Source organism: Henckelia pumila, chromosome 2, assembly GCF_033568475.1.
Source record: "Henckelia pumila isolate YLH828 chromosome 2, ASM3356847v2, whole genome shotgun sequence".
Lineage (NCBI taxonomy): Eukaryota > Viridiplantae > Streptophyta > Magnoliopsida > Lamiales > Gesneriaceae > Henckelia > Henckelia pumila.
The window spans coordinates 181,364,521-181,383,384 of record NC_133121.1 but is presented as its reverse complement, the minus strand read 5'-3'; the positions used below and the strand labels follow the sequence as shown (position 1 = coordinate 181,383,384).

Sequence of the window (18,864 nt, the reverse complement as noted above, 5' to 3'; positions counted from 1 at the left end):
CGTAAAACATTAAAAACAAATTAAATGAATAAAATAATTGAACGGCAAAGATTTTGTGCAAAAAATAATTTTTTAAGTAGAAACTCAGTAGAACTCAGGCAGGACTTTGATTCATATCCTATTACACCATAATCTTACTAAAATTCTTTGATCATTATTCAGACAGAACTGTAAATTCAACAATTTTCAATTCAACTAGGACTTTGTTTTCTACCATTTGCAATTCAATTGCAACACATTTCTACTACAATTACTCCGTAACGGTATCTCCAAATTTTCTACTCTCGGTCATCTCGCTAAAACGACATGCCCGAGAGTGGGGGCTTATGATGTGTTATTATCCAATTTGACTTTCTCCCGAGCCCGAGCCCAAGCCCAGTGATTCAATCCATTTGGATATCATATTACTTATTGGGACACTTTATCAAGGCCCCAAAATTTCAAAAAGCTCATAAGAGGCTCAAGCCCATGAAACTCTCCGACTATCTATAAATAGCTCAAGTCCTCTCATTATTAAGGTACGCTGTCTATAGTCACATGTTCTAGTTCTCTAAAATTTTTATTGAGCAAATACTGACTTGAGCATCGGAGTGTCTTCGCCGGGCAACCCCCGGCGCCACTCACTTTGCTTTGTGATGCAGGTAACAACCCACAAAATTCGGTCTTTGAAACAGTTCGAGTATTAATCTGACTATCTAGATTTCCACAAGTTACCTTATCAATTTTTTGTTACATCACAAACTATCATAAACTCTTAAAATTAAAATTTTTTATGATTTGAATTCTTTGCTCTATAAAAGATGCAACAACATGACTTTCGTTTTCGTTTTCGTTTTTATTTTTATTTTTTAATAATTATATGGGCCAATAGTGGGTCCACGAGTCAGGTGAGCCGGCCCGATTCAGTGGACCAATAAAATTCCTTCGTCCCCGATTAGGAAGGAGAGTGGAGTTAGCACTTTCCCATCTGCCCATCGTCAGAATCAGAATAAAACATAATCCAACCGTACACGTGTACAGATGTGTGTTTGATCAGATATTTTGGTAGTGTTTGGGAGAGTTTCTAGGAAGCACTTCTCAACTTTTCTTTAACAAAATTTCACAAAATTTCAAAATTTTATTAAGGAAAAGTTGAGAAGTATTTTTTAGAAACTCATCCATACACTACCAAAGGTAGTTTATCCCACAAAATTTTGGCAGATTATGAATAAGAATTCGTATAAAGGAAAAAAAAAAAAGAGAAAGAAAAAAAAAGGAGGCCACCAAAAGTTAATATTATTATTTTATCTTTTAGAAATCGATTTTAACTCGGGTTTAATAATTTTCTCTATTAAGAGAGTCTGTTTGAATTGTCGTATGATTTAAATGAGGTTTATTTGAGCTTATAAGCTGTTAAATTTTGTTTCGTGAATTCTTTTTACAAACAACTTATAAGCTCTCAAAATATATTTTTCGAAGTATCCTTGCATACTTTCATAAATCCTCACAATATCCTCCATCCATTAAATATTATTTTAAAAAATTTCAAATAATATAAATCTGTGCCTAAATTAAATATAAACAATTTTATTTTTTAATATAGGTTTATTCTAAAACTATTTTCATATATGTATAATTATTTACATTACCTTCATAACATTATACCATTTCTGTCAATTTTGACAATAAAAAGATCTTATAATATCAAACATATCAAAAATTTTATTGTTTTTTTAAAAAATAAGGTTAACCAAACACTTTACCAAACAATTTAACAAAATACTTTTAAAATGAGTCATAACAGCTTACAAGCTCCGAAAACTTTTAACCCTCTAGAAGCTTATAAGTTATTTTTAATAAGTTTAGTCAAACACCTTCCTTAACATGATTAGAGTTGTGCAATTACAATCATCCATAACTTTTAGTTTTAGGTAGTGTTTGAGAAAGCTTCTAGCAAACACTTCTCGGTTTTTCCTTAACAAAATTTCACAAAATTTCAAAATGTTGTTAAGAAAAAAGCAGAGAATTGCATGCTTTCTAAAAGCTCTCACAAATACTACCTTAATATAAAGAGTTCTTATCCTAACTGTTTATTTTTTTGTCTCTGGACACAGAAATTTATTGGTTATAGATAGCTCCATCTTATCCATTAATTCACTCACACTTTAAATGAGTACAAAAGTTGCAAAAATCAAAATAGAGACACATATTTGTTTAATAAAATTGCCCATCAAGTCCAAAAAAAATTGTTTAATCATCGTCTAATGATCGATTATGCATATACTTAACATACTTTTTTTATTTTTTATTTTTATTTATTTTTTGAATCGATACTTATCATAATTTAAGTACAAAGTAATTGATGATCTTTCAGCGACAGTAGAATAAGAAGGTAATGCACATAAGCTTTGAAGGTTATAAGATAATTCAGTAAAATTTGTGACCAACAATATTAAATTTAAATGGCATGATATATATAATATAATTTGTATAAAATGCCCAATAGAAATTGAGAACTCAATTTTTAATATGGCTATTTATATACTTATTTCATTCATTTGCTGACCCAATAAAATGTACGACTGGGACTAAAGAGGGGAGCCCATTTGAAAAATCCACAGCCAACAATTTATCTTCGCTGTATTATTAAAGTTGAGGAGCTTAAGAATAACTAAATTTGGTGTTTTTGCATGCTTTTTAATAAATCAAAAGTACATTTTTTGTTCTCAAATTACAAAATATTCTGTTTTTATTTCATAAATAATGTTATTAAACCTGACTTATTAAATTTCCATCTTATCTATATCTATCATATCATCTACTACTACTACTACTACTACTACTACTACTACTATTATTATTATTATTATTATTATTATTATTATTATTATTATTATTATTATTATTATTATTATTATTATTATTAATCTACCCCTTCTAAAAATATATATCCAATTTAATAACCGATTCCTAATTAATTTGGTGAATAAAATTACATTAATATCCACAATATTTTTTTATTAAATCTGCAATCTTATTTTATTTATTTTTTAAAATTCAATCATATCTCTATATATATTTTAAAATTTTATATAAATCATTACTCATAATAAAAAAATAAATACATAAAAATCATTATCATTACTTCAAAAATAAATAAATAAATCTATCATTTTTATATAAATACTCAAAATTAGTATAAAAATATATAATAACGACAAATAACTAGTACAAAGAGTTGGATAAAGAGAATGAATATTTTATGCTATATTGGGAGAGATACACCCCTTTAGTATTTTTTTTAGATGTTTGCGCGAACATCACTCTAAAAAACACTAGATGTTCGCGTGAACATCTTACCGAGAGAAAAACATGTGAACTACATCAATAACTTTTTTGGTTTTTTCACATAATATTCTTGCGAACATCTAAAAAAAATAAAGATGTGCCTCTCTCAATATAACATAAGGATCATTCGACCCTGTAAAGGGGTAATATCCCCTCTGCAAATGGATGGCCCGGATTGGCCCAAACACAATTTTCATCCGGGCCCCACATGAAAATTTTGGGGCCCGGATAAAAATTGGCCAATCCGGGCCATCCAAATACAAATACAGAGGGGGTAATACCCTGTAGGGTCGAAGGACCCGTAACATAGATCAATCTGAGAGAGAAAACCGGTTTAAAAAAGAACTCCAATGGGGAAAGTTAAAAAGTACTGCCGGCTGACAAAATCGAAGCTACATCGATTTCCACGCAGCATGGGCAACTAATGTTTGGCACATTCATTACATCGGATTTTTTTTTACCCCAAACTTTGCAATTATTTATTTCCAGTCCTGCATAAGATCTCCAAACACTCCCATCCTCATTATAATAAAAATCATAATTATTTATGAGATGATTATGTGGTTAATTTTGAGAGCCGCATCTTCATTTAAATCCACTCATGCAAAAATATTACATTTTTATGTGAAAAAAAATATTACTTTTCATAATAGATATATGATTGCTCATAAGAAACTTACTTAAAAATATAACTCGCAGGGTCAATATCCTAATATCTCATGATATATCAAAACATGTTAACTTAAAAAGATTCACTTATACTGTTATACATGAGATACGATACATATTTAATCCTAACATACACGATATATATCAAACGCATGCTTGTACAAAAACCTTTATTTAGCACATAGTTAATATCAAAATAAAGTTAAATATTTTTCATAAAAAAAACTTCAAAATACAAACTGTACCACCGCCAACATTTCGACGACCCTTCTAGACTTGTAACTTATAACTACGATATATATAAAATTTTATACATATGCGTTAAAAATCACATATTGTTAATTAGTACGGTATTCATAGAAAAAGAAATTACTATTATACAGATGGGAATAGGTAATGGATTTAACAATTTTCGATCATACAAATGGATTTAATATCTAACCTGGAGAATATATAATTAACGCGCTTCAGAATTCAGTCAGAATATATACTGATAAATAATATTCGTGCCGTGTGATCCATATTCCTCACTCCCCCTACTTTAGATAATTAACCAAATACCTGTACCAAATAAAGAAAACATGTAATCATGCAAATGGAGATCAGCATTAATGCATATAGAATATTCACTTATAATATATTTGCAGAATATTTTAAGGCACAATTTCACCATGAACGAAATGATGAATAATGCATAATTATGTAAATATGATAAATCAATATATTTAGATAAGGTAACAGTGTATGACACTAATCTTTTGTGGAAATTGAACCAAGACATTGGACAAAATAAGAATGAGTTCAGCAATCAATATTTTATCCTACGTACCAGACGGTGCCTGAATACGTAGACCGTGCCTGAAAGCATTCGGACGATCATTTTCAATACAACTTGGGGAGGAAGATTTTGTTTTCAGGAAGGTTCCAATTATCCCGACCTCTATCATAGTGGAGAGAGAGAATTGTGTCACTTCACCACATGAGTGAATTCGGACATTTGGAATCTAACTAACATGAGTGAAAGGAATGGACATACAGGTAGCTTAATTTCCCTTTAATATTCCACAACTTTATCTGAATATATATGATGATCTGGTGAAGAAACAAAGGATATGGCATAATATGATCAGCCCTTCAAAGGCAAATTTTTTTTTATTATGAGTAAATAAGTAATCATGTGACTGCAGTCACAATACACACCAGTGTCACGTCATCGTCATTTCAGAAAAAAGACTAAAATTGTTAAAAAAAATAAAGATTACACACTTAAACTTAAATTTGACAATATAAAATATCAAAATTACGAATAAACAAACACACACAAGATCAAAAATGCATTTGATGTTAGCATTGCACAAGAATTTCGATACATATGATGCATGAAGAATTTTTTAGGAGCTTGATTGATTCCATGCACGCGTAATTGCCATCTAAAACATAAGGCAAGAAATATTAACAGAAAAGAGTTAAAGTTTGTACCTCATAAAATTATCCTTTTCGCATCCCAGGAGGAACAATATCCCCAAGGAGCCCTTCGTCGACAGGAGGTTGCGAACTCGTCCCTTGGACTCTACGGGATTGCTCGACATGGCCGCCTTGAGTGCCGGGGGACTGTGTAAATTGTATAGAATTTTCTTGAGGAAATTGGAGTCTAGGATAATAAAACTGAGAGGTAGAAGTAGCTAGCGGCCTAGTAAATGTGGTCTCCTGTGGAACGATCCCGCCTCTTGGAAATCCGACCGAGTGGTGACAGTGTTGCCCTTCATATGTAGTAATCACCACTGTTGGATCCTTGCAGGATCTTTCAACTCTTTTTTTAACCGTGCATTTACTGTTTGTACATCGATAGTAGCTCCTGAGATGGTAATACATGATCTAAATTATACCCGAAATCCGGCATTTTTTAAATGTAAATCGCATGTGTCCCAAGATTTTAGAAGCTAACAGCCATACAACAATTTGAAATGATTAGCCAAGGCCAATGCTGCATCTGTTTGGGAGACCCTGAATCCATGCTCAAGGCCATTGCGTTTCTAATTCGTATTTTGTTACTCACGACACTAGAAGAGAAAATATTCGACAAACATTGATATGTTGAACTTTTAAAAATAACAATCATGGGATGATGTCCAAATTATCTTGGTGATAAATCACTGGAGGCCTATTCGATGTCGATGTTTTCTTTCCTTGGAATCTATCACACTTCTATATGGAGAAGTATGGTGGAAGTACAGATTTGCATGTTTAATTTTTTTTATATATTATAGGAAACTAATCAACTAACCATTGACGGATTTATATATAGGGCAGATACCTTGGAAATGGACTATTCTTAACAGCTTTCTGTCCATATTTTCTCCATCTATATCCATCTTCTAGATGATCAACTTCACTTTTAGTCATAAAGGCAAATCGCGGTTGTCGAATTCGCTTTTGGCCCTTCTTCTTAGTCTTTATCCTGCAGAATATTCATCCTTTGTTATACATTCGAACTACCTAAATCATGATCACATCGAAAAAACACAAGCAGAGTCGTTGTGTTACAGTACTCATGCAACTGTGGGTGAATGATAAGGATCAACATGACCCTGATAATTCCAATTCTTTATTCTGATAGGATACTACTAATCACTTTTTCATAATCGAGGATCTTTAAACAAAGTAGGAGCATTATTCCCTTGAATAAGAAAAGTTTGTAATATATAATCCATAAGTGAAAAGTGCATAATTGGTCCTGTATATTTGTCATTTTGCGATTTTGGTCCTCTATATTTTCATATCTCAGTTTTAGTCCTGTATGTTTCGATTTTTGGCAATTTCGGTCCTTTTTATTTGAAAATGCTTACGTGGCACTGACACGCCAGCTCCACATCAGCACTGAATTGGTGCCACGTCAGCGCTACATCGGAAAAAGGACTAAAATTGCTAAAAAAATAAAGATAGCGGACTAAAACTAAAAACTAAAAATATAAAGGACTAAAATCGCAAAGTAACAAACATATGGGACCAAAAAAGCAATTTTTCCTAATCCATAATGTTCACGATCTTTTTGGAAAACAAAACTTATTTAATAACTGTGCGACAAAGCTTAAAATTGATACATGCAATCCATTATCTTTCATTATATCCCGACAATACGTATATATTTAATTACTGGTGCATTCTCACATGAATTTCATGCATTTACTATATACTTCCAAAGTGGCGCCCGTCGATTTTTCCAGCCATGCAGTATGTGTGTGTGAAAGTATATAATGAAATAAAATAATGTAATACATTATAAAAAGAAAATGATATGTAATAAAAACATAAAAGGCTGAAGTTACTTTTCACGCACATGTACTACGAAAAGGAAAAAAAAATGAAACCACATGATTGAAAATTTTATGTAACGAACATGAAGAGTAATGCAAGAACCGGACATGATGGACAACCGGATAGACCTGATGTTCGATCCCAGATGAAGATGAAATATTAAATATTAAGAAAAATTCCAGGAAGTGATGCTGAATTTAAAGTGGATAAAGCGGTTTTCCATACGCAGCCTCGGGATCTTGAATAAAGACGAAGAAATCTTGATTGTTTTTTGGCTAGTTGCTTAGGAGAAAAGTAACAATCGGGGAAAAGGAAGAATTATTATTTTAAAAGAATTTTGAAGACGAATTTATAGCACTTGATTGCCGCCGCAATAGCGGCTGTGCGTGCTACTAAACATGAACACATATTTTTTAAATACCAAAATAGCCCCTAAGTTATCCTCAAATTCCCCAAATACCTAGCCCACAGTTTGTACGGACAATCATGTTCCTGCATTCCTCCCCCCTTCTTCTTCTTTCTTTCTTTCGTTCTTTTTTCTTTTCCCCACACGGTGCTTGCTATTGATCGGTAGCGTAAGGGTATCGGATTCAAATAAGTAAGCATATGTTTTATATTGCTCGAAACGAAACTGTTACGTATTTGACACTCACTTATTTTTTTTATTTTTTTTTATATCATAAATAAGTAAGTGTCGAATACGTTACTGGAGGGGAGGTGGATGCAAAAAAATCCCCGTTTTGTTTGTACATAGTGTGAAGGAATTATTGATTAGACAGACAACACATGCATGCAGTGGCGCTAGTACACTCACGCTTCGTCGGGCGGCGGATTGGAGCTGGTTCCGCCGGAGGCGGTCGATTTCTCCGGCCGATCCTCGCACGAGCTGGAAGAAACCGACGGGTTGGAAGCCGAGGCTGAACCCGACACCATTTTCTCCTCCTCCTCCTCCGGCGCCAGCACCATCGACGACTCTGTACTCCGAGGAGTGGAAGAGGCGGCGGACCCGCCGTAAACGCGGTCATCCGCTCGGACCCCGGCGAAATCGGATTCAATCCGGTCCAAATCATCGAACCCTCCGCCGCCACCGACAGCAGATTCCTCCGGGAAATTCCACGAGAAGTCGTGCAATCCGCCGCTGGCTTTGTAATCACCTCCGAAGAAACACCCTTCGTTCAAACCCTCGGAATATCCCAGCGACCAGCTCGGCTCCGCCGCAATTTCAGGATCAACCTTCTTCCCCGCCATGAAACCGCCGTCGCCGCAACCCACCGACGACTTCACCTCTCCGTCCGCGTGAATCCGCCCGAAAATCAGCCGGAGAAGAGCTCGGATTCCCGAGGAGAAAGCGACATGGAACCAGAAAACTAGGGTTTCCGAAGAGAGGGAAAGAGAATTTCACGCGTAGGGGTCTTCTGAGAAAGAAGCTGTTATTATTGGCTAGATTTGATATGATTTGATTTTTTTTCATTTTTTTAATATATATTTAAATTTATTTTAGGAAATAAGATAATTTTAAAAAATTGGGCGTCAACCCTTAAATAGTAAAGGCGAGGAGAGGCTCAAAATGAAGCACATCGCAAAAGAAAAAAAAAAGGATAATAATAATATATATATAAAAATAAATTACCACACACACGCACAAAACACATGAATTGTATGCAAAAAGTTGCTTTTGTTTATACCGTATGATCGCATGATCGACGGGTTAAAAGGTCTAGAAATAAACTCGATCGACATAAAATCACGCCACATGATCCTGTCTTGATCGATACACGTTTCATGTAACGACTGATGACAAATTGAAACCCTATGAAAACTAAGAAGCGCTTCTGAAAATCTTTCACAACCGCTATCATATACACTATAGTAACCGATTCTTACACATACTGCCAATTAGACGTCATTTGAAGCTTACAAATTAGATAGAATATTAGTTTTACTTGGGATCAAGAGATTTGGAATGATGGATTTTAAATTCATTCGATTTATTTGGACGATCTGATGTTAGTTGTATTTTAGATTGATGATATCTGCTCGACTTATTGAATTGTATTTGTAATTTTATATATGATCGATTTCACATACACAATCAAAACGAATGCATAAAGGATTTATATATTTTTTCAGAGATAAATCACAATATTTATATATGTTTTTGATAGAGGGAAACCGGAAACGTGACTATTACTTATTCTCGAGATGACATGCTTAATTATTTAAACTTTTTGCAAATGGGTTTTCCATAATAAAAGCCAAAATTGGCCCACCAATTAATAGCCTACTGATGTTGATACCTTAACAAAAGGTTGGGTTCATTATATTGAACTCATTCATGTACCAGGACCAGTGCTTTTAACAGTGGATTGAGAGATCTAGTAGTACTCTAGGGATCAGCCTAGCTATGTGACATCTCTAGCTAATTAATTGTCAAATCATATAATTATATTTATTTATTTTTGGAAAGAATTCACAGCTTTATTGCTATTTTTACTCACCATTAATTATTATTTTAATCACAAAAACAAACGTAAGACGGTGACTCAATTTTATGAAATGGATTTTTAATTCGACCTGATTAAAAAAAATATTATTTTTCATGGTAATTATGAGACTGAATTACTCATCTCATGGATATAGATCTTGAGACCATTTCATAAGAATCAACTAATTAATGAAGCATTGTCCAATTAATGGTTTTTTTATTATTTATGAAAATTCATACACTTATATTTTGTTGAAATTCAATAATTGTCTTTATTGGTAGAGCGATCAAATCATAACGCTTAAGTTTTTGTGCAATTTAAAAGATTTGAGTTGCAATATTACCACCAACTATAGATTTTGGTAAATATACAAGCATTCGGTCAAAAAAAATTTCTTTTATCTATGTATCAACATAAGCATTACTAAGAATGTTGTGAATAGAAAAATAATAGAGCGAGGAAAAAAAACCAATTTTCAAAATAATGAAAATTTCAAGTACAGCTTTCACACAGTTGAAATGGAAAACACAAGCTGCAACCGGACATATTTACTCTTTTTGGAATTATATAACAAGAGATCTTTTGTATATTACTCCGTCCCGATTATATATATTATATTTTCTTTTTTTTATCTCAATATATAAGATTATATCATATTTAAAAATATTTTTTTCTTTTAATTTACTATTACATCCCTATTAATTAAAACTTGAAAAGGATGTAACCATTTTTTAAATTAATTAAATATCGTTAAAATATGAATTTTAATTTGTACGTAAATTTGCTTTTTCAATGTTTATTTTTTAAAAAAATATGTGTGTTAAAAACTCAAGCCTATATAATTAGGATGAAGATAAGTATGTTTGCATTAAGTATTTAGCTAAAATTCTATAATAATTGAAGTTATATAATCTTTTTTTATTCACATAAATATATCATTGTTTAGCTCGAGTTTTATATATACTATCACACGGAGCACATGCATATATTATTTGAAATTAAATATTATGAAACTATTTTTTTTCCCCAAAAATGTCATTTCTTTTCATTCCATTTTTTTAAAGACTTTTTCATTCCATTCTTATTTTCGTAAGAAAGTTATTATATATAGAATTACATGCTCTATTATTTTGGCATTAAAAAACACACAATCTATTTTTCCTCAAAATATCCCTGCCTTATGCTATTCTTATGCTTGCAAGAAAAAATTGAAAATAAATAAAAAATTTAAATTAATAAAGTATAACTTATATTTCATATTAAATCTAATATGTATCCATAGTACTATACTTATATATATTAAGGAAAAGTCTTTTAGCATATATAACTTGATCGATGTGACTTTCCGACACTAAATTTTAGGAATATACTCCTATCAATAAATTTAATTATTTTCATATTATCTCATACAAATTAATACTCTTTAATTCATATATTAACTCATTATCTCCTATAAATTGCATATTTATTGCATTATTTTCATTTAAATAATAATCGATAAGTAAAGTATAACAAGTAATCATAAAATATATATCCTATAAAAAACCGAAAATTTAAGCACACACCACGTGCACAAAAAAAATAATGTACATAAAAAAATGCAAGTATTATCCATATATTTTATATTAATATTTATATATATTGTTTTGATACAGGGTATATATTTTGCGTGTTTTCACAAACCATGTAGTGTCTGTTAGAAAAAATATATATATTTAGTCACCTAATTTCTAAAACACGCCACCGAGTTTTCAAATTTGGCGAAAATGGGTTTTTGTGGGCGACCGTAGACATCCGGTATCGATTTTTTGTAGTCGCCTACAGAAATACTGTACAGTAGGATGCAGATATCAAAATTATTATATATATATATATATATAGCTCCGATCCCCTGCACCCTAGGTTGCAGGAAAACTGTGTGTGATGGGTTTTAGTGATTTTTGTTTTTGTTTCTTGCACCATTAAAATCCACTAACGGGTTTTAGTGGTCGCACACAGTTTTCCTGCACCCTAGGGTGCGTGGGGTTCTTCGTGCACTCGTGTCCAAAACAGCTCCGATTGTCTTGAAATTTTCACGGTAGGATCGTCTCGAAAATTTGAATTCAACGATATATCATATGATATTAATTTCAACCTTGGTGTTCGGAAATATGAAGATGACGGAAAATTGCATATTTTACCTAATTTCTGGCCATCTTCCCATTTCCGACCACCGAGATTGAAATTCGTATCATATGATATATCGTTGGATTCGTATTTTCGATACGATCCTACCGTAAAAATTTCAAGGCAATCGGAGTTGTTTTGGACACGAGTGCGCGTGGAACCCCACGCACCCTAAGATGCGTGGGATCAAAACTCTATATATATAATCAAGTATATTTTATGCGTGTGTGTGGGCATAGTGGGACATGACTTCTGGAAGAAGTAAAAGTCGAATTAAGGGGGCTGAATCCTGCCAACAAATCAAGATGCTCGCACTACATTAAAAGGAACGGCTCGAAATAGTTACGGATTTCTTCATTATTCCAATATCAATTTGTTTGATAAGAAAAACAACTAGCATTGTACGTAGTATCATTTACAAATGTTGTACAACCAAGCGATATCGTTTAAATCAACGATCCAAACGTGACATTTCAATTGCTCTTCTGACAATAACAATTATTAGACCTCAACAAAATTTTTGTGTTTATTGTATTCAACATAATTGGTTTAGTTAATTAAAAAATAAAAAATAAACTATATAAACTAATACCCAGAACTCCAATAAACCGGATCTGATATGAGTCGAGTGAGCTTATTGTCTTAAGCTCAGATCCAAAAGATTACCCACAATTGTTTTTTTTAGTTATTGGACACCATGTGTGGTTCTTTTCCTCAACTTTCTTGTATTATTTTTATTTCTTCTAATAAACAGGTAGGGATCCGCCTACCAGTCACAACAGACGGCTTTTGGGAAAAAAAATATTTTGTGAAGTATATATTCAGTAAACAATGTCACTAAATCATTTATTTATTAAACAAAAGTCTATGTGTAATAAATTTAGTTTTAAACAAACCTCTTTAATCAACTGAAAAAATAAACGTAACACCAATTATTGAGGTCCAATTTTTAAATCTCGACCCAAGCCTAAAAATCTCAGGTATGACAAAAAGAAAAACCGAACCACCATTGTATACAAAATAAATTTTGTAGCTGAGTACAAATAGAAATAGTTTTTCCTTTTCCGCGTGGATACTAGTAAATAAACGGGAATTAAGTCTAACCCCAAAAAAGGTTGTTTATCGAATATATACGTAGAAGTAAGTTGCGAAAAATGTGAAAACACAATTGGTTATTGATGTTGAAATTCTAATAAAAACAAGGAATAAAATGGTAAAGAATTGCATTTTTAGTCCGATAGGTTTGTCTGTATTTTTATTTTTTTATTTATTTATTGTAATTTTAGTCATATATTTGCCAAATCTTAGTTTTTTTTAGTGCTTATGCGATACTAATCACATCATGAATGTTACATCAACGCAACATAGTAAAAACAAATACAGTTGAATTTTTTTTTTTAAAATAACGGATTGAAATTGAAATTCGGCGATATAATAGACAAAAATTGCAAAGAAACAAACAGATGGAATCAAAATGACAATTTTTCAATTAAATTTTAATAATAAAATTTAAATGTCGAATATGATGTTGGGACTAATCTTAATTCTTCTGATGTGACAGGTCATATAAAAAATCGTTATTGTAGTTTAGTATCGATGGTCACGGTGCTTAATTAATACTTCACAGTATTGTACATGCTTAATTAATAAAATGGCAAATTCTTAAAAACTATGAAGTGTTTTTCGAACAATTTCGTAATATTTTTAAAGCGAAAAAAAAACTTAGAATCGTAATATTTTTAAAGCGAAAAAAAAACTTAGAATTAAAAATATTGTTACTTCACTGGCCATTTGGCTCAGTGGCATTACATTGTAATAAAAATAGAAAAAAAACTCTTATTTGATAAAATTATTTTATCTCCGATGATTGTTTTAACGGTAGTGGTCTGGGAACGAAAAACAAGTACATCCAAGAGTGCCGAAGTAAGTGTCTTTGATTCTCAAGGACAATAGAATATACATGTTTGGAGTTGAATAAAACTAGAGTTCCTAAACTGGATTAGATTTGTGGTGCTTCCGTTGACCTATACCGATGGATATATGGTGATGTGTATCAACCGGCATCATATAATCAATAATCATATATAGATACATTCAATTGATGTACATTTGGTGTAATTGATAAGGTAAATAGGAATCGTTCAACCAACAAAACAGTCTACACACCAATAAAAATAGATTATATATAATAAGTAATTACACAACATACTTCTTATATTTATGGAAATTTTTATCACTCATATGAGTCATATCAAACACCCGTATTTAAGTCATAAATATCATTTAGTCTTCTGACTTGTCAGAATTTTATCTCTCTTTTAATTTCAAATTTTCTTCTAAGTTCTTCCCTTTTAGTACATACTTATAATCATATCTACTTTCGACTTCATCACCCTGGTAGTGGGGATGCTGTTCTCCACACTAGGTTAGAAGCCAAGAAAATACTAACTACTAAGGTAGTATTTGGAAGAGCGCATTTTTTAGCTTTTTCTTCATTAAATTTCACAAAATTTCATAATTTTGTGAATGAAAAGATGAGAAGTGCTTACTAGAAGCTCTCCCAAACACTATCTAAGTCTAAGGTACTATTGGAAAAAGCCAAGATTCCTCGGATTCAAGAATTTCGAATTTCACATTTGGATCCAAAATCCGGGTTTAATTTATATAATCTTTGACCCCCAATATTATCTATTTTTATAATCTTCATAGAGATATCGAGTACCACATCAACATATTTCGCCAGATCAACATATAATCATCCGTTCGGGGTCGACGAGCGAATCATCGTCCTAGCAGCCACTCCAGGGCAACGACCGGAGAAGGAATGATTTTAGGTTTTTTTAATATAATTTTTTAAATTTTTTTTTTTGCGTATATATCGTCAATATTATTTTAAGGAATTGTTTAATTGACTTGATAAGTCAAGGATCAAGCATGGGCGGTTAATTATTTTGGGCCCATCATACGTTTAGCTTGTATTAAATTAGCTCAACAGACAAAAAAACCTTCGTGCATGTGAATGTCTCGTGTTTATACAAGATTTTACATGCCTTTTTCAATAAGGATAAGGAATATCAAATCTAATTATTGCAAGGGAGTCGTCGGGGGCAAAAAAAATACACTGTCACATGAATTTGAAAATCACATATTTTTATGGTCGTAATTTTTATTAACGAAAGAGATATATACTTTTGATGGTCTCAATTTTAATTATCCAAAGCGATAAAAGAGATAAACATTGGAATACATAAAAATTTTAGTAATTCACAATTAATGTGATCTATGTCCACTTGACAGCGTTCCAAATTTTCACTATATTGAACTGAGAATAAAAAGAGAATTTTACTTGAACTTTTAATTTACGTTTAGAACTATTTTCTTGCCACTATATATATCTCTCCATGATATAATATAATGACGGCCACAACACATAAATAATATTATGCATTAATAAATGTCAGATACCTATAGAGCTGTCAAACGGGCCAACCCATGGCGGAGCGGGCCGGTCCACCAAAAACCCACCTTTTGATGGGTCGATGGCGGGCCGATCCACCATCCTGACGGGCTGAAAATTCTCAACCCAACTCAACCCAAGGTGAGTTGTTGGTTAGGCGGGCCGGCCCGCAGGTTAAATCACGACAAATAAAAATAAATAAAAAATATTATAATTAATTATAAATATCATTTCATAAATAAATATTAATAGAAACATATTAATAAAAATTTTAATTATTGATTTCATGTGTGTAAATTTTATATAAAGTAATTAATACAAAAAAATTCACAACTTTTATTAAAAAAATACATATATAACAATAAAAATAAAAATAAATTATTAATTATCCAGGCCCGCGGTAGGCCAACCCGCGCGGGTCGCGGTCCTAGGCGGGCTGGCCCATCTAGGCCCACCTTTTGTTGGATTGAAAAAATTTCAACCCAACCCACTAAAATTATGTGGTGGACCGGGCCGACCAGGCGGGCCTAACCCAAATTGACAGCTCTAGATACCTAAACCATTCTTAAATAAATAAAGAGGTAACACAAATATATTAATATCTACTAGTCGATCGTAACACACACTATTAGTATATTCCATAAAAAAAATAAAGAGTGAAGTAGTTATTATTATATATGTGCTTGTATATTTTGTTTTTTTAATGGTTTATGATTATTTTGGTATCATTTTTAGTTTTAAATGCATAAGAATGATGGACTATATTAAATATATATGTAATTTATTGAGATAGAGATAATGTAAATGTTTGAACTTTTGAAAGTGGATAAGATAATTAGTTATGAGTAATAAATTATAAATACACTAAAATATATATTTTATTAAATAAAATATTGTTTATCTAATTGCCAAGGGTATTTTTGCAAAAATAATTTGATGTAACATAGCCAGTTTAGATACAGAAGAATTTTATTTTAAAAAGTGTTTTTTTAAAAGAGTGCATTTGGTTACTGAAATCAATTAAAAAAAAGAACTTTTTTCTCAAAAAATGAAGTGTTTGATTAGAAAAGCTGTTTTAAAAAAGTGCTTAAAAAGTGCATTTTAAAAGTTAGAATTTCTGTCTAGCTTTTTGGCTTTTGTTTCTACTTCTATTTAAAAATTTAAATAAAAATAATTTTTAACATTTATCCAAACGCCAAAACTGCTTCTTTTTTAATTAAAAAAATGAAGGGTTTGATTAGAAAAGTTGTTTTAAAAAAGTACTTAAAAAGCGCTTTTTAAAAGTTAGAATTTCTGGCTAGCTTTTTGGCTTTTGTTTCTACTTCTATTTAAAAATTTAAATAAAAGTAATTTTTGACATTTATCCAAACGCTAAAACTGCTTCTTTTTTATTAATAAAAGTATTTTAAAAATTGAGCTTATTTAAGCGTTTTTTTTAAGTTACAGCTTCTGTATCCAAACTCACCCTAAGTTGGTTTTAAAAACTATTTTTTAAGTAAAAGATTTAATAATTTTGTGTTTAGATGAATAGATTGAAAACACTTTTTTTAAGTTAAGTTTTTAAAAAAGCATTTGAAAAACTAAAAAAATGAGCTTTAAAAAAACACTTATTTTGGCTTAATTAAGTGCTTTTAAAAGCACTTCAAATCTATCCAAACACATTTGAAACAATAAAAGCATTTTTTTTTAAAAAAAAGCAATTTTTCTTTTTTGGCTTCTTAATCCAAACGCACTCAAAGGGTCAATTTGGATACATAAGTATTTTATTTTAAAAAGTGTTTTTTAAATTTGACTTTTAAAAATACTTTTTAAAGTAAAAACTGTAATAATTTTGTGTTTGGATAAATTGATTGAAATAAATTTTTTAAAGTTGAGTTAAAAAAAAAATATTTTGAAAAACTATAAATATGAGCTTTTTAAAAACACTTCCCGTTTTCTTTCAGTGGAGTTTTTAAAAAATAAATTCTTTTTAAGTTGGCTTTTAAAAGCAATTTTTAAAGCAAAGATGAAATTATTTTGTGTTTGGATAAATATATTGAAAGCACTTTCTTAAAGTTGAGTTTTAAAAAAAGCATTTGAAAGCTATAAATATGGGATTTTAAAAAATCACTTATTTTGGCTTAAATAAGTGCTTTTAAAAGCACTTAAAATTTATCCAAACACATTTGAGTTAATAAAAGCACTTTTTTTTTAAAAAAAAAAATACTTTTTCTTAATTGTCTATTGTAACCAAACAGGCTCTTAGTTTGGCTTAATTAGTGTTAATTTGCAAAAAAAAATATGCTTTTGTAGAAATGATTAAATTTATAGGTTATAAAAAGGTAAAAAAAAATCAAAAGTTGATAGTGTTTGAAAACAATAGTGAAAAGCTAAAAATTAGAGTTGGACAAACAATGTTTGATAAATAAGTGAATACAGTAATTTTAGCATTGATCTTTTTACTAGAATCATTTTAATTTGAAGAGTCATAATCACCATATAACTAGTTTTTAGATTTCAATTAAGTTAAACATAAGCTAACACATAATCTGGATTTAAAAAACACACAAAAGTGATTTTTAAGCCAAAATCTAACAATATCTTTTTTTAGTGATTGCAAACACTTCCTAAATGCTTTTAGACGAAGAACTTTAAATCTATACAAACACATTTGAAACAATAAAAATACTTATTTTTTTAAATTTTTTTTCCTTCTAGCTTATAAATCCAAACGCACCCTCAGAATCTCAACATTTATATGTAGTACTAATACTATTTTTCATAAAATTCATTCATTTAAGACAGGCACGTATAATATAGTTTGTTAATTTGTAATCAATCATATCTTTCAACTAATCACAATTTAAATTATTCTATGCATGAAAGATAAAATTTTACATCTTTGTTTAGTTCAAAGTTTGACTTGAGTTCCATAATAATAGGAGGTAAAAAAGATTTTGAATCATTTCAAATAAGCACGGTATAGTTTGTTAATTTGTAATCATGTCCCTCAATCAATCATAATGAGCATGTTTGGTTGGAGAATGAATAGATTGAAACATTTTTTTTTCAAAAAAAATTAGAAGTTAGAATTTTTAGTTTTTTTAACGTTAGTTTCTAAGATTGTAACGTTCGAAATTATTTAATTTTAATACGAGAATATTTAATTTAAGAATATTTAGAGTTTTTATTTAAATTCTAATATTCTTAAATTATTTAGGATTGAAATTGAATGGAATGAGAGGCTGAGGATTTAATTGCAATTATTGAAGAATTGAGGGGCTAAATCGCAAATAGAAATGAAGTTATCAGATTTTTAAGTGATTAATCAGCTTGTATACGTGTATGTAGGAGAAAATATTCAGAAAGTTGAACAGGGAGCCGAGTTCTTCTCCTCTTTCTTTGAAGTTGTGATTTTCTAATCGCCGTATCTTTTGTTCCGGTTATCTGATTTTGATTCCGAAA

At 30.7% G+C, this 18,864-nt stretch overlaps 1 protein-coding gene across 2 annotated transcripts; it reads right to left on the bottom strand.

Annotated features, from left to right (window-relative positions):
• Positions 1 to 4,232: 4,232 nt before the first annotated feature.
• On the bottom strand, positions 4,233 to 8,782 carry LOC140881019 (probable WRKY transcription factor 57). Of its 2 annotated transcripts, XR_012149783.1 has the most exons (5): positions 8,126 to 8,782; positions 6,311 to 6,454; positions 5,476 to 5,851; positions 4,826 to 4,936; positions 4,233 to 4,557 (listed from the first exon to the last, which is right to left on the bottom strand). XR_012149783.1 is itself a non-coding variant. In XM_073285966.1 (4 exons), the coding sequence occupies exons 1-3, from the start codon at positions 8,557 to 8,559 to the stop codon at positions 5,485 to 5,487; spliced, it is 945 nt and encodes a 314-aa protein (XP_073142067.1). In that variant the 5' UTR covers positions 8,560 to 8,781; the 3' UTR covers positions 4,234 to 4,557; positions 5,476 to 5,484. The 2 variants fall into 2 exon arrangements, 1 of the variants encoding a protein (XP_073142067.1); XM_073285966.1 differs by lacking the exon at positions 4,826 to 4,936 and having other exon boundaries at positions 4,234 to 4,557; positions 8,126 to 8,781.
• Positions 8,783 to 18,864: the final 10,082 nt, after the last annotated feature.